The sequence below is a fragment of the Plectropomus leopardus genome, chromosome 12 (assembly GCF_008729295.1).
Source record: "Plectropomus leopardus isolate mb chromosome 12, YSFRI_Pleo_2.0, whole genome shotgun sequence".
Classification (NCBI taxonomy): domain Eukaryota; kingdom Metazoa; phylum Chordata; class Actinopteri; order Perciformes; family Serranidae; genus Plectropomus; species Plectropomus leopardus.
The window spans coordinates 1998413-2014384 of record NC_056474.1 but is presented as its reverse complement, the minus strand read 5'-3'; the positions used below and the strand labels follow the sequence as shown (position 1 = coordinate 2014384).

The 15972-nt window shown below is 38.4% G+C and overlaps 2 protein-coding genes across 2 annotated transcripts; one reads left to right on the top strand and one right to left on the bottom strand.

Annotated features, from left to right (window-relative positions):
- Positions 1-391: 391 nt before the first annotated feature.
- LOC121951175 (solute carrier family 22 member 13-like) lies at positions 392-6644 on the top strand. Its single transcript, XM_042497415.1, has 10 exons — positions 392-766; positions 982-1085; positions 1208-1362; positions 2044-2212; positions 2303-2423; positions 2998-3092; positions 3543-3757; positions 4538-4646; positions 5664-5941; positions 6634-6644. Exons 1-10 carry the CDS (start codon positions 392-394, stop codon positions 6642-6644), a joined length of 1632 nt encoding a protein of 543 aa, XP_042353349.1.
- A 3884-nt stretch (positions 6645-10528) lies between these two features.
- On the bottom strand, positions 10529-15837 carry LOC121950862 (solute carrier family 22 member 13-like). The gene is made up of 10 exons (XM_042496943.1): positions 15463-15837; positions 14658-14761; positions 14404-14558; positions 13423-13591; positions 13226-13346; positions 12770-12864; positions 12426-12640; positions 11911-12019; positions 11457-11663; positions 10529-10717 (listed from the first exon to the last, which is right to left on the bottom strand). The coding sequence occupies exons 1-10, from the start codon at positions 15835-15837 to the stop codon at positions 10648-10650; spliced, it is 1620 nt and encodes a 539-aa protein (XP_042352877.1). The 3' UTR covers positions 10529-10647.
- Between the last annotated feature and the right edge of the window lie 135 nt (positions 15838-15972).

Below are 15972 nucleotides of genomic sequence, written 5' to 3'. Positions count from 1 at the left end.
AGACAGAGATATTATAAAAGCAGAGGTGTTAAAGGGATTAGGGCAGACTGAATCAGACTGTATTGTTAATTATTGTTGTCCCTAAGGCCCTGCTTACCGCTGGTATTCACATGCGCATGGGCGGATCAGACAAGTGGACTGATGTGAATGCACCCAATGCATCCCCAACGTGTCTTGAGATCTGGTGGCTCACACCACATGCAGAGGTTGTCTGGGCCACATGTGGCCACATTCACAGCTGCTGATTAGAGCGACTGTGAGGAGCTAAGGAACAGTGGGCTGTGATCTGTGAAGACACGCACAGCTGAAGCACACCCTGAAACATTGCAACGCCAGAATCAAGGCTAAGCCACCCTGCAGCATCTCTAAACTGAAAACCATCTCCCTGAACATGGCTGATTTTGGAGAGATTCTCCAGAATATCGGAGAGTTCGGATTATTCCAGAAGATCGTCCTTTTTGCTCTTTGCTTTCCAAACGTTATTCTGGCTTTCCTGTTTGCCGGAGTATATTTTATCGAGTCAGATCCGGAGCGACACTGTAACACAGACTGGATCCTTCAGGCTGACGCTAACCTGACCACAGAGGAGCAGCTGAACCTGACTCTGCCGCAGGACGAGGACGGGACATTCAGCAGGTGTCTCATGTTCGTCCCTGTGGACTGGGACATCGGTGCCATCAGGGAGTACGGACTCAACGAGACCACAGGGTGCCAGAACGGATGGGTGTACGATAACACGCTGTATGAGTCCACCATAGTCACTGATGTAAGTAACAGGTCTGTTTCATTTATAATAAAAATATTAACCCTTAGGGACTCTTTGGTGCATTTTACACACTTTTAATTCTGCATTTTTTGGATAATTGACTGTGTTCATGCATATTGCAAACAATTTGGCAAGATTGTGTATTTTTTTTTAATATTCGAATTTCCAGCTCAGCTCCTACAATAAGTCTAAGTCTAAGACTTATTTTTCTACAGTTTGATCTAGTTTGCGACGAGGCTCATTTGTTGGGAGTTGCACAAGCAGTGCTGATGGCCGGCATTCTCGTTGGTTGTCTCTTATTTGGACCTTTTGCTGAATCGTAAGTGTACTTCAAAATTGCTCAGAATATGTGTTCTTGACTCTGAATCATCTTGTTCAATAAAATCCATCACATGAAAAGATTCTCACATGCTCTGACCGGAGGGGTTTTCTGTGTTGCAGGTTTGGTCGTAAGCGAGCAGCTCAGATTCCCATCATTGTGATGTTCACATTTACGTTAACATCTGGACTATGTCACAACTTCTACCTATATTTGCCATCACAGTTCATGATAGGAATTGGCTATGGAGGTTACAGACTAAACTGCGTCATATTGGGTACAGTATACTCTATTATCTTACATGTGAAAACATTATTTTTGAGTCTTTTTTCACAAGTCCTGTATTTGAATTCATTTGTATTACAAAGTAAGCTGTTGTCTCCATCACAATGTGATCTTGACCTTTGACCACCAAATTCTTATCAGTTCATTCTTGAGTCCCATTGAACATTTATGCCAAATCTTAATAAAAACCTCCAGGGCCTTCTTGAGATAGTGCATTCAAAACAGGGTTAATTTTGGCAGCGATTTTAGATTTAGTCAAAGTCTTAGTTTTAAAAAAAGGTAGCTAACAAATAATTTCATTATAGGTATCATCAATGAAATAATGAATATTATGAAATTAATCAATAATAATAATAAACTTTATTCGAAAAGCACCTTTGATACAAGAAATGCAGCCCAAAGTGCTTTACGAAATTATATGCATGAAGTGCTTCGCATCAAATTACTTAATTACTAATTAACTGGTTCAAAAGACTGAGAAAGAGGCTGTCACAGTGACCTTGACCTTTGACCACCAAATTTTAATCAGTTCATTGTTGTGTCCAAGTGTTCATTTTTTAATGTTTTTTTTTAATGTCCGTAACCTTTTACCACGTTTTGTCTGCTCCATCATTCTTGGCAGAGGTTAGCATCATAAACTGAAGTTTAACTGTCACTGATTTCCTCTTTTCAGCCACTGAGTGGATCGGACCGTCCCAGAGGTCATGGGGAGCCTGTGTGACTCAGCTGTTAGGAGCAGTTGGACAGGTCGTCCTCGCTGGTTTGATCTACTTCATCAGAGACTGGAGACTGGCTCAACTCATCACAGCAGCTCTGCTCGCTGTTGTTGCTGTTTACATTTGGTGAGCATTTATTTGTCTATTTTTTTAATAACCTCTGTTGTTTTACAAGGTAAATTGTGGATTATTGCTAAGTGTCTCTGTTCCTATCAGGTTTATTCCAGAGTCAGCTAGGTGGTTGTTAAGCAGAAGACGGACAGAAGAGGCCAAACAGCTGATTGTAAAGGCAGCAGCCATCAACAAACGCCCCGTCCCTGAGTCTCTGCTCGAAAAGGTACCAACCCATCCCAAAAAAACATATTTTTCTGCCATTGCATCAAGACTTTAATCAGGACTTTAATCAGGTCCAAAACAGACAAACTGGTTTGATTAATTTCATTATAACAAAACTTTTTTAAATTTCATCACAAAAGTACTTCAACTTCCTCATAACCATATTTTATTAGATGTTTTTGTGATAGTAGTGTATTCAACTTTATTATATGATAGTAGCTACTTTAACTTTATTGTAACTGCAATTCATTCAATAATTTTGTATTTACTTAGTTAACATTCATTTAAAGGACATTTAAAAATATAATTTTATATATATATTGTGTATTGCAATATAGCCTTAAAATATCATGGTATTATTTTAAAGACATATTGCCCAACTCTATTTCAAAACATAACCAGGTTGTTTTTGTGCCTAAACCTAACCAGACGACAGAAAAATAAAGTTTTCTGCTACATAATAAGTTTGCAAAAATGTACAATGCCAACATTTATTTTGGCAGTTGGGGTGGTGTGATGATGATTTGCTAAATTATTTAAAGGATGACATTGTGTCCACTTCCTGTGCATTTCAGATTGTTGAGAAAGAAACTGAGAAAAAAGGAGGCATCATAATTCTTATCCAATCCCCCGTGCTCAGGAAGTATTTTTTTACAATAATATTGGCATGGTAAGTCACATTTTAGGATACACGACAATTCTGATGCATTGAGATACTAACTTAAGTAATACATTTTACCATTCATATTTCCACATTTATGGTTTAAAAGTAGGGATGCATGATAATTATCAGTCCCGATAATTATCCATAAAGGGATTTCTGACATCAGACCGATAATTCCAATAATAAACTTTCTGGCCGAAAAACAGAACCCATAATAATACACATAAATTGCTTTGATTTTGTCCGTGCTGCCATGGTTTCGCTCCGCCATCATTACACACACTGCATTATGCTGCGTGTCAAACTGCTGCGCTGCTAGATCAGTCCAAAACATGTCATCAGTCAGCAGCAGGGTTTCCCCCATTGTTTCTTTTTCTTTTGATCAAATAAAGAGAGAAATAATTGTAATTCGTATATCTACTTGTCTAACACTTATTCTCTGTTTGAAATCCTCAGGTTCTCCGTAAATGTTACTTACTATTGCCTTTCATTCAATGTGGGCAGTTTGGGTTTGAGCGTCTTTGTGACGCAGCTCATGTTTGGTGTGAGTGAACTTCCTGCTCATATACTTTGTATCTGGCTGTTAGAGGCACTGGGGAGGAAAGTGTCTCTGCTGTCGACGCTTCTGATCGGGGGATTCTTGTGCATCTCAATTTTAGCTGTTCCTCAAGGTAAAGCACTTCAGATTGTGTTTCTCTGTTTTATGTAGAAAGGGATGACACTTTGTCATCACCTTGGTCTGCACAGAGAAATATCTCTGGATAGGTCGCCATAAAATGCAGAACAGATATTCATTCAGTACATTTACATGCACAGTTTTGCCGAGCTATGGTTATAGCTCAATAAGGCCATTTCACTGGACTACTGTCCTTGTCCCAATATACAAGCAGCGGGGGAGAATCCATTTACTGATGGAAGTATGTCCGACTCCGCCACAGCAGGTGGAGATGTGCTCTCTTTCAGCTAGTTCCTATAAATCTATATTATTAATTAAGTCTATGCAGCCAGTCTCGCCGCTGCCGGCTGCAGCGCTCTCGCTCAATACTCGACCAGTTTCAGAAACTGTTGTTTCCATTAGTCACTCAGACACAACAAAATAGAAAATAGGGTCCAGGTTGAGAAATACTAAAGTTACTGTTTAATCAGTTGGTGGATTGAAAGGAAAGTGATCACCAACTATTTAGTTCATTATTTAAGTCATTTTTTAGACATAAATGTGAGCATTTGCTACTTTTCTTTGTTATTTATGAGAGCACATAAAGAGTCTTTGGGATTCTGATAAGTTATTGTCATTTTAAAATGAATCACGAAAATAATCAGTAATTAATTTAATAATAAAATAATTGTTAGTTGCAGCCCCAAATCTAAAAACAACCTCACAGAGTCACCAGCATTGTTTCCTGATCTACACTAGGTTTTCAATTTATCTAACACTGAGTTTTCTGTTTAAGGTAATGCTGTTGCTGTTACCATATTAGCAACCTCAGGACGATTTTTCATGAACTGGGCAGGATCCATATGCAACGTGTACGTTCAGGAGCTGTTCCCAACATCTTTTCGGTGAGCACTTCATCTCCATATAGTCCTTGCCTCTGATTGGTTGTGACCAACCAGCAACCTCCAAGGCTGAAAAATGAAGCTGACATAGATGTGCCAAAAACTGCAGTTGTTCAAACAGCTGCCTGAGGCTGACTCCAAGTATTGAGTCAATCTTCATAGACCCACATGTTAAAATGCCCAACTGTGCAGCAGGAAAAAACATGTTTACAGCCTCATACAAAAAAGCAAAGTGATATGGTGTCTGATTTTGTCACCAACAGTCTCCCCTCATCACAAAGGCAGTAAAATCTGCAGCCTATAACAGAGACCTCATCATCGTCGATTCCTCTTCAATATAAAGACGAAGGAGCGATGCTCTGGACATGCAACAGTTTTCCTTTCACTACTCATTGACAACAATCGCACCCTAAAAATTGTCAAACTGGGCCTCATCCAAAACTGCTATTTCTGGCCAACTTTAAAGTTTATATGCTGAGGTTGCCCAGAAAACATGGGATGCAGCGGACGCCTCAGTTTGTCCATGAAGTGATGCAGTAATACAGGGTTTAAGTGTGCAGTAGTCATTAGACTAAGCAGTAATAAATGATTTTTAATGACCTAAAACTCTGTGTTTAAATGAGGGGCCAAAACACAATGGAAAATATGTTTTCCAAAATATCTGTATACATGTAGACAGAATATATCTTGACTGTCTACCTGACACAAGCTTCAGACAGATATGTTTCAGTTTTTATCAACTGTTGCAGTCAAACAGGCCTGAGGACAAAAAGTCATTTAGGTACTAAATGGTGTAACTGTTCTCATTAGTGAGCTAATGTTGGGCCGGTTTAAAGTTTTTATCCAAGAGAAATGCACCGATTAAGAACAAAATAATCACTACTGTGCATTTACATACATTTACTGTACTTTACTGTACTGTAAACTTATTCAAGTATTTGGAAAAATTACTGAGATCATGATGACATATTTTAAAGTAAAATGCTGTGTTTGTCCGGGTGCTGTGTGTCTCTGTTTCAGACAAACAGCGTCAGGTTTGGGCTCCACTGCGTGCAGAGCAGGTGGCTTGGTGTCTCCGTTGCTCAACATGTTGGCCGTGTACCACTGGTCCATACCCATCGTGGTCTACAGCGGCCTCCCACTGATCAGTGGAGCTCTCAGCTTCCTGCTGCCTGAGACCAGGAGAAAAGAGCTTCCTGATTCAACCAACGAAGCTGAGGGCAACAGGGAAGAAAGCTGCAAGCTGACGTCTCCGTCACTCACACCAAAACTATCTAAACTTAGTAACAGCACGACAGGTAAGAGGGAAAATATGCATTTTTTTACATTTTTGGGGTGAACTGTCCTTTAAAGTTGCATGTGGAAGCACCCGGTGCCATCTGGCCGTCAGCTAGCGTGTTAAAACAACGCCACCGGTTCTGCCGGTGCTCATTCTCATCTAATGCCATCCGGCCGCGTTCCAGTTGGACGCAAAAGATGGCTTTTGCCGTAACGCCCGTACACCAAAAGCAGTGACACAGCGGAGCTATTTGATGAGTTTGTAGTGAGAATGGGCTTGTATATGTGTGTGCATATGTATGTATAGATGTGTATGCGTGCATGTAGGTAGGTATGTATATGTGTGTGTGTGTGTGTGTGTATATATGTTCTCCGCTACTATATGCATATATTACAGATACTATTGGTAATATTTTTTTTTTTGTTTAAGATAAACAAGAGTCTTTCATATGGGTGTGTAGTTAGTAGTATATATTATGGTTATAATTGTAAATATTGATATAAAGGTGTGTGTGCCTGTGTACATTATATATGGGGGAGTTTTTAATAACAGTTTAAGTATTTAATAAAGGGGTAGGAATAAATAAGTTTGGTTCTGTAGTTTTGTTGACAGAAAGATTCAAATGAAGTATGTTACAGAAAAAGTATCATGTGACAAAACGCCACCGATCAACTGAAGTAACAAACGATTCTGTGTTTCTGTCTCCTACAGAAATAAGATGACCCTGAAGAACCAAAGTAATTTTTACATTTTTCAGTCGACATGCATGCTTTGAGCATCATAAACCACTCAAAATGTTGAGACATAAGTTCCTGTATTCAGCTTTTGTCTCGCACTGATCCTTCTGTGACCCTCTACACATCACGTTTAAGATTTGCTCAACCTTATACTTCATGTAGGGTCACTTGGACCTGTTTTTCACCATTTTTTGTGCCATCTAGTGGAAGCAAAAGCACAATACACTAATTTATGGGGGCAGACACCAATTACTTAGGGTTAGGGATAACTTTTGCCCAAATATTTACTTTCATAAAACATGACTTGTGGGTGTCAGCCCTGCAAGTGGTATTCTGTTTTGTTTGTTTTTTTCAAGTTAACTGTTACTTTGAGATTTAACAATGCAATTTCAGAAAAAAAAAAGATTTATGAAATCCTACCTTTATGTCTTAGTACTTTCAAGACAAATTAATGTAACACATGAAGATTTTTGATTAATTCAATGCCTTTTGAGACTTTTAGGATCTATGAGGACCCTGTTTTGCTACGTATTACCATTGTATTCAGGAGCGGTTTAGAATTATTGCTGTTTCACTTACCTGTTTTGATGGTGTGGATCTCTCGTCTCTTCAGATAATCAGACCTACGCTGTAGTTCAGTAGTTTCAGCCCCTGCAGTCAATCTACGTGGGACAGGGATCCGTCTGTAAAAACCCTAAAAAAAATTATAACACATTAAGGTCACACTGAAACTTTACCAACTGATTACTACTTAGAATAAGACAATTATTTTTTTGTATTACAAGTTTTCAGAATGAAAATCAGGAATGAAAAGTGCACACAAAAGGTGCAAAGATTTAAATATATATATATATATATATCTACACTGCCTACTCCACCCATTAATGATGACAAACCAAGATTAAAATAAGTTTGTCATCATTAATGGGTGGAGTAGGCAGTGTAGAAAAATGTAGTGGAGTAAAAGTAAAAGTTAAAAGAAATATAGAAACTCACGCAAAGTACACATACTGAAAAAAACAAACAGATGCTCTGTTAATAAAATATATGTAAATAAACAAGCATTTCAGTGGAAAATCACTCTCTCCCGCATGATTATGTTTTTATACAACAGTTACATGCGCCATTATTTAATTAGCAGGAAACGGGCGACAGATTACGATTTATTATTATTATTAAATGACTTATTTTGCGCCAAAAAATACAAATTTAAAAAAGTTCCGTAACTGGACTACAACAGCACTGTTGCCTAGCAACATGCGCAAATTCCGGAAGATTAGCTTTCAAGCTAGGTCTACACGCTAGCCCACTACAGGGTAGCTAAACTACCTCATATAATAAACGGTATTTTCCATTTATCTAGCGAGCAGTTACATAAAAATCTGCGTGAAGTGGTTTTGGTAGGATACATGAGATTTCAAAGAGCTGACAGCTTTATCAGTAAGCTAAGTTTTGCGTATTGTGATGCGACATGAACAAACCTGTTGAAGTGAAGGATTCAGGCTCTTTTCTTCCCTTCGTCCTCCTCCGAAGACCATTTAGGATATATCTCCACTGTTATGTTGTTGTTATTGATGTTGTTTATCGAAATATGTTTCTTTGCGGTGTAAACTTTGTTACGATGAGCCTCGATGTAAGCTAACTACCGGTTAGCGTCATTAACGGCTCAGGACACCTGTGAAGCGGAGGGATACGTGCGGAGTGAAAAGTCCCGGTGCTGCGGCTTACTCGCGGATTGCTTCCTGTCTAGTGCACTAGAATAAATTTAAAGGGCTCTGCTCCTGTCCAATCAGATTGCTAGATCTGGACTAAGCTTCAGTTTATATCAAAATGTCAATAGATCACGAGGTGGCGCTATCAGCAGCATTTAAACTATTCCAGGATACTTTGTATTTTACATAATTCTTATTTATACATATTTATATATACACACAGATATAAATATATGTGCATATTTATATGCATATTTTCAAATATTTTACGTTCTTCTTATTTTCATACTTCTGATTCTGATCCAAGCTGTTATCAGTCAAACAGCTGTTTGATTCACACAGAAGCACATTTGACTGTTTACCTCCATGTTGATTTTTTCATTTTGTTTGCAGATGTTAGAGGTGAATAATATTTGGTGTGTGTCCCCCAAAAAGGGTTAAAAAATTACACTTGAGAAATTCAAAAACAATGTGATTTTTGAGTTTTTTATTAAGATCTTTGACAATCTGAGCAAAATCTCATAAAACAGAAAAATATTTAAGTAACAAGCTGTTATGCTAATGCACCGTAAAAACTGACGTTTATAACTTTAACATATGTAGTTGAAGGTGGCATTAAAGTCATCATGTCAGTGTAATTGAAGTATGAATGTCGTCAGTAACTTTGAGAGCTATCATCCATCCATAAAATGTTGAGAAATCTTGTGAAAAACATGAAACCTTGGCAAATTGGCTTGATTTCTTTCAAAAATATGATGAGAGGGGAATGAGCACCTTAACAAGACACAACCCCAAACTTAACATGAAATTATTTAAAATAATAATAATAATAAGACAAAAAATTACCTGAAAATTAGCCAAAAAAGTTTTTCAACCAAAAAGAAAGAAAACAGGAAAAAAGAATATGTACTTTTTTTTCTGTAACACAATTCTGAATTTAAAATTGTAGTACTTCTAAATATAGTTTTCTGGACATTTTCCCTTTTGGAGTATGTTTCTAACCTCCCTTTTACCCTTTTTTAATAATTATGATAAAACATTTATTCAAAAAAGGACTTGTCAAAACAGTGCTTAAGAAGACAATAAAAGCAGATAAATTAATCCAACAAATGGAGCGTCCATAAAGGAAAGCATGAAAGGTTGGTAGGTATTTTGTAATTCACAGCATCTTGTTATTGTTACTACTGTTAAAATGTTGAATTTGCATGGCATGTCTACATGAAATTTCAGATGGCTGCAGACTGACCTAACAGAGATGGTTATGTTTTAACATGGATTAGTGTGTTGTACTTTTGCTACCATTAGATGACACGCAAGTTTCCAAGAATGAGGATAAAGGGTCTAAATAAAGCAAAATAAAGCATAAGGTCCAAAGTGTGATGTGCCCATATTAGTATTCAGGGTCACAGGAGGATAAATGCTGGATAAAAGCTAAATAAAGCCACATATGAGCTCCAATTTGAGATTTGAGTGGAAATGTAGTTTAAAACATGCATGAGGATAAGCCATCCAAAAAATGTATGCATTAATAATAATCAAGATTTGGATGACAACAGTGTGAGCAATAAATTCAAAAAAGTTTTAAAAAATAAAAAAAATAAAAAATAGAACAGAAACAATAGCATTAAAGCATTAAAGTTATTGTGTACAAGTAGAAATTTGGTGCTTCTGTAACGACTCAGCCACCAGAACATGAATATGTACAGCAGATTTCATGCAGATCCCAGCTAACAAATTTTGGTTCTAAAAACATTCAGAGAATGGCGCAATGCAATGTTTGTAGTAAAAAGTGATGTTTTTAGTGGAAAGTTTTCTTTTAGTTTCCAGAATGTTCTTGTTAAAGTTAGGGTAATGTTCTGTATAAACATAAAAAAATGTTAAAAATGTTTTTTCTTGTTTTTTTTTGTTTGTGTTTGTGTTCTCATGAAACATTGAGGGAACGTTTCATTAAAAAAAGGACATTCTGTTACCTACCTACCTACCTATGTTATAATGTTACATCTTAATCAGCATTTACCCTTAAAGGAACATTATTTGTAATGATAAACATCCTTAAAATGTTCTTTGCACATTAGATTAAATTGTTTTCTTTAAAACATTATTGCAACTTGTAGGTAACGTAAGTCAATGTTGTGTGAACATTCCCTGCTAGCTGGGATGTGACCAGTGGCATGACGATGGACCAAAGTGTGCAAACAAACCAGCTGACAAATCGACATCACAGTCCTGATTCTCTGCAGAGCGAAAAAAAAACGACCGTAATAGAAGTTTTCAGTCTACAGTTTGGTGGATTTGCTTTGTGCAGGCGTGTTCGAGTCACTCTCCTTCTTCGGGGTCGTCTTCATGCTGTGAGATAAAGAAACCGAAAATTATGTCAGTTCAGTTGGCTTGATGGTGTTTTCTGTGCTTTATTTTGTTTGAATCTTGTTGTCAACAAAAGTACAGAAACAAGACGGTATCTGGTTCATGTTTTCATATTTGATGATGTGTGCAGAACTCAAAGGGAAAGTTGCATGCTTCCATCCTTTTGGTTTAACGGGTGTAGTTTTGAAGAATGAAAATAGTTGCCATATAAAACTGCTCACAACAAGTTCTGTGGATTATCTTGAGTAAAAAGGGTCATTGCTGTTGAGTTTTTTAAATGAAGTTTTGGGTTTGGTTTTGAGTGCTGTCTAGATTCAGTCTATTAGTAAGAAGGCAAACATCTCCAACACTCTGCAACTCAAAGAAGTTAGACAAGTTCTCCATACTGAACTTAAGTTAGAAATATCAAATAAAAATTCAATTTCTGCAAGATAATGCACTATTTGTAATTTTGAACATTTCATTTGAAATAGACAATGAATGCTGCTTCTTATTCTAAATACTGGATTAATACAAATGTTTTCCTGAATAACCACTGAAGTGTGCACAATAAAATAGATGTTCAAACAGACTTACCTAATTCACACATGCTGTTGTTTTATTGCGCACCTCACTAACAAGGATGTGCATGGTCCTTAACACCTCTTAGACACTGACTTACTGACCCCCCAAAAAAAGCCAATATTGACATAATTCCTTAGTAAATCATCGGCTTGTTTACCTGTTGCCCTCGGCCTCGTTGGTCGAATCAGGAAGCTCTTTTCTCCTGGTCTCAGGCAGCAGGAAGCTGAGAGCTCCACTGATCAGTGGGAGGCCGCTGTAGACCACGATGGGTATGGACCAGTGGTACACGGCCAACATGTTGAGCAATGGAGACACCAAGCCACCTGCTCTGCTGGCAGTGCAGCCCAAACCTGACGCTGTTTGTCTGAGACAGAGACACAGAGCTCAGACGACCACAGCGGTTTACTTAAAAAATTTACACGGCTGTTGTCATGACATGAGAAAGCTAAGTAAATCTGGGTGTCATCGGCATAACTGTGATAGGCAAGGTTGTTGCTCCGAAGGATGAGGCCAATATCAAACAGAAGCGGGCCAAGAATTGATCCTTGAGGAACACCACAGGTCAGAGGCATGTGAGTGTATCATTCACTACAGTGAGGCTGAGGACTTACCTCACAAATGTTGGGAACAACTCCTGAACATACACGCTACATATAGATCCTGCCCAGTTTATGAAAAAACGTCCCAAGGTTGCTAATGTAGTGATAGCAACGGCATTACCTGGAAGGAGACCAAGCATCCATGCTGTTAAAGCTGCACGTTGTTCTTAGAATTAAGCAACGATCCAACTTGCTGGGAATCATCAGCTCATCTTTTCAAGAAATTAAATCTGCTGCCTATTTTTTATATCAATATTTATCAAACAAATGTTATTATGTATAAATGTATGTTTCAAAAGCACAACTTACCAAAATGCACCTAAATTCAGAGTATCACTAACATAATTAGGGTACACTGTCTGGATATAATTACCATCTGTACAAAGTTTTATCACAAACCATCCAGAGATATTTTACTGTGTTTTAGTAAGTGTTGCACTGACTAGCTAACATTGCCCCCCTAACAACAAGCTGCTACTGAATCAAAAAACAGAAAAAAATGAGAGATACCGTCTGAAGTGCTTTACCTTGAGGAACAGCTAGAATTAAAATGCACATGAATCCCCCGGTCAGAAGTGTTGATATCAGCGACACTTTCCTCCCCAGTGCCTCTAACAGCCAGATGCAAAGTATATGAGCTGGAAGTTCACTCGCACCAAACATGAGCTGCGTCACAAAGACACTCAAACCAAAATTTCCCACATTGTACGAAATGCAGTAGTAGGTAACATTTAAGGAAAACCTGGAGGATTTCAAACAGAGAGCAATTATCAAAAAATAGGAACTGTAAAACGTTTTATTACTTCAGCTTCTCGATATATACTTGACAGGTTTGGAAAAATTGTTATGTGTATCCAAAAATGTGACTTACCATGCCAATATTATGGTAAAGAAATACTTCCTGAGCACGGGGGATTGGATCAGAACTAATACGCCTCCCTTTTTCTCAGTTTCTTTCTCAACAATCTGTAATGCACAGAAAGTGGACATAATGTCACGCTTCAAGTTAGCAAATCATGTCATCAAACAGATTCACTAAACTAGCAAATCACCAGAATAAATGTTGGCATTGTACACTCAAGTTTGTCACCTAAAAAGCAGCTGGAAACACAGCAATAACTCGCTAAATCACAACCATTTTTCACTATCATTTGGGACTTTATGGACAAGACTACTAATCCAGAAATCCAAAAAAGGCAAACAATAATAAGTAAATAAAGAAGTTTCCACACTAACTTCACTGCTATCCTGATGATACTCCGCTTTATCTGCTGCCTAAAGTCTCCACACAATGGCAGAAAAATAAGTTGTTGTGAAGAGTTAGTACCTTTTCGAGCAGAGAGTCTGGTACGGGGCGTTTGTTGATGGCCGCCACTCTGATAATCAGCTGTTTGGCCTCTTCTGTCCGTCCTCTGCTTAACAACCACCTGGCCGACTCTGGAATAAACCTGACAGAAACACCGTCAGCAATAATCTATAATTGACTTTTTAAAACAACAGAAAGTATTAAGAGTTAATGCTCACCAAATGTAAACAGCAACGACAGCGAGCAGAGCTGCTGTGATGATTTGAGCCAGTCTCCAGTCTCTGATGTAATAAATCAGACCAGCTAGGACGACCTGTCCAACTGCACCTAACAGCTGAGTCACACAGGCTCCCCATGATCTTTTGGACGGCCCGATCCACTCAGTGGCTGGAAAAAGGAAATTAGTGACAGTTAATCTTCAGTTTATTTAATATGTTCTTATCCCAGGTCAACGTGTACTGTCTCTTTGCAGTGGACTTCTGCGTCCACATATTTAACTGTAGGTATCCTTCTGCGTCTGCTGTTGACATTCGTCACTACTGTGCTGTCAACAGAAGCACATGGTGGGATTTTGCTGCATATGGTTATTTTTAGACAACGAAAGTATATTGCAACCACCATCAGGACGTCAACAAATGCACATGCTAACATGGATGGTTATGATTGGGGAAGGCGGCACATGGTGAGGCATCCTGTAGCGTAAACAGCTGACGCATCAGATTACCTAAAAAGTCATAGGTAGATGCAGAAGGCCAGAGACAGCGCAGCATCATGTAATGATTTTAGGATGAGAACGTCTTGTTTATAATGCAAACCTCTACCAAAAATGATGGCAAAATGTTGTAAAAGGTTAACAGATGAGTAATTGCTGGTGAATAATATACCTGTACTGGTTGATGTAGTTTTATGATTAAAAAAATAGCTGTTGCTCAGTGGATTTAGCTACTGGTGTTTTAAGTTTAGCCATACAGTCAGTTTTGATTGTTCCAGTGTGGTGAGAAAAAGCTCATCTGTTTATGATCAGAAATTATAAATGATTGAATGTGACGCAAAAAAAAATGGAAAAAAATTAAGCAGTTGAAAGATGAAAACTAAACTAAAAACAGCTAAATTATCTTTGACTCTGGTCATGATGGAAGATAACAAAAACTGACTAAAAATGAATGTTTTCATGTGTAAAATGATGGCGTATACTGTACCTAATATGACGCCGTTCAGTCGGTAGCCTCCATAGCCAATTCCTGCTATGAACTGCGATGCCAAATATAAATAGAAGTTGGGACATAGTCCAGATGTTAAAGTAAATATGAACAACAAAACAAATGGAATCTGAGCTGCTCGCTTACGACCAAACCTGGAACACATAAAACCCCTCTGTTCAGCACATTGTGATAACAATTTTACCTTTTTATGATGCTGAGTGCATGATCTGTATAGTTTCAGGTACACTTACGATTCTGCAAAAGGTCCAAATAAGAGACACCCAATGAGAACGCCGGCCATCATCACTGTTTGTGCAACTCCCACAAAATAAGCCTGGTTACAAACCAGGTCAAACTGTAGGAAAAAGAGGAGAAATTTATAAAGATTATTTAAAGCAAGGATCTTGATTTTTGTTGATTTTGGCGGCCCCTTTGGTCGAAAGCGATCGTGTTTCCATGAGCACAAACGCCTTGTGTCCCATAAATACATTCTCAACGCGAATTATCACATATTGCCGTGGACTTCTGCATCTACATATTACACCGAGGTTTTTCCTCAGCTGATGTGAGGGTTTAAGAACAGAGGAATGTCGTATGCTGTAAAGCCCTCTGAGGCAAATTGTGATAATGGGCTTTATAAATAAAATTACTTTTTAAAAAAATCATCACATTCTGAAGTGAAAGCAGACTCCTGCATGAAAGACCGGGGTTTGCTGGATCCATCCACCACCACTCCCACCGGCTCCTGATATCATGTCGTTACAGGCAACATTTCAACCTGACACTGCTCTATGGCGTGTGATACAGACGCGACAGGCTCCATCTGGCAACGAAATCGACTGTCTGCGTATCGCACTGCTGCGGCAGGTATCGTCTGACCGTCTTCTAATTTCTTTCTAATTGCTTTTCATTCTTTTGTTTTTAAAATAAATTAAAAGAAATTTGCTCCGGGTTTAAAGGTTAACATAAAAAGTGTCTGAATGCAGCATAAGGAAAGTGCTCCAGATTTTAAAGAGTAAATATTTGTATCATAACTGAGACAGACCTGTTACTTACATAAGTGACTATGGTGGACTCATACAGCGTGTTATCGTACACCCATCCGTTCTGGCACCCTGTGGTCTCGTTGAGTCCATGCTCCCTGATGGCACCGATGTCCCAGTCCACAGGGACGAACATGAGACACCTGCTGAATGTCCCATCCTCGTCCCGCGGCAGAGTCAGGTTCAGCTGCTCCTCTGTGGTCAGGTTAGCGTCGGCCTGAAGGATCCAGTCTGTGTTACAGTATCGCTCCGGATCTGACTCGATGAAAAACACACTGGCAAAGAAAAAAGGCAGAATAACATTCGGGAAGCAAAGAGCAAAAAGGACAATCTTCTGGAATAATCCAAACTCTCCGATACTGTGGAGAATCTCTCCAAAATCAGCCATGTTTAAGGGAGGTTTCCTTCAGTTTAGAGATGCCAAAGTGCAGGATGACCTTTATACAATGCCCATTAATGTTTAAACCCTGGACCACATGTCTCAGGAAGGATGAAACAGCATTACAGTGCACTTTTATTTTGC

Excerpts from the sequence above, each read along its gene's own strand:
- LOC121951175 (XM_042497415.1), top strand. The coding sequence starts at position 392 with ATGGCTGATTTTGGAGAGATTCTCCAGAATATCGGAGAGTTCGGATTA. Across the intron at positions 2,213-2,302 it reads GTTGTTGCTGTTTACATTTG|GTTTATTCCAGAGTCAGCTA; the intron begins GTGAGCATTTAT and ends TGTTCCTATCAG. Across the intron at positions 3,093-3,542 it reads TTTACAATAATATTGGCATG|GTTCTCCGTAAATGTTACTT; the intron begins GTAAGTCACATT and ends TGAAATCCTCAG.
- LOC121950862 (XM_042496943.1), bottom strand. The coding sequence starts at position 15,837 with ATGGCTGATTTTGGAGAGATTCTCCACAGTATCGGAGAGTTTGGATTA. Across the intron at positions 14,762-15,462 it reads AGTCCACCATAGTCACTTAT|TTTGACCTGGTTTGTAACCA; the intron begins GTAAGTAACAGG and ends TTTTTCCTACAG. Across the intron at positions 10,718-11,456 it reads AACGAGGCCGAGGGCAACAG|CATGAAGACGACCCCGAAGA; the intron begins GTAAACAAGCCG and ends TTTATCTCACAG.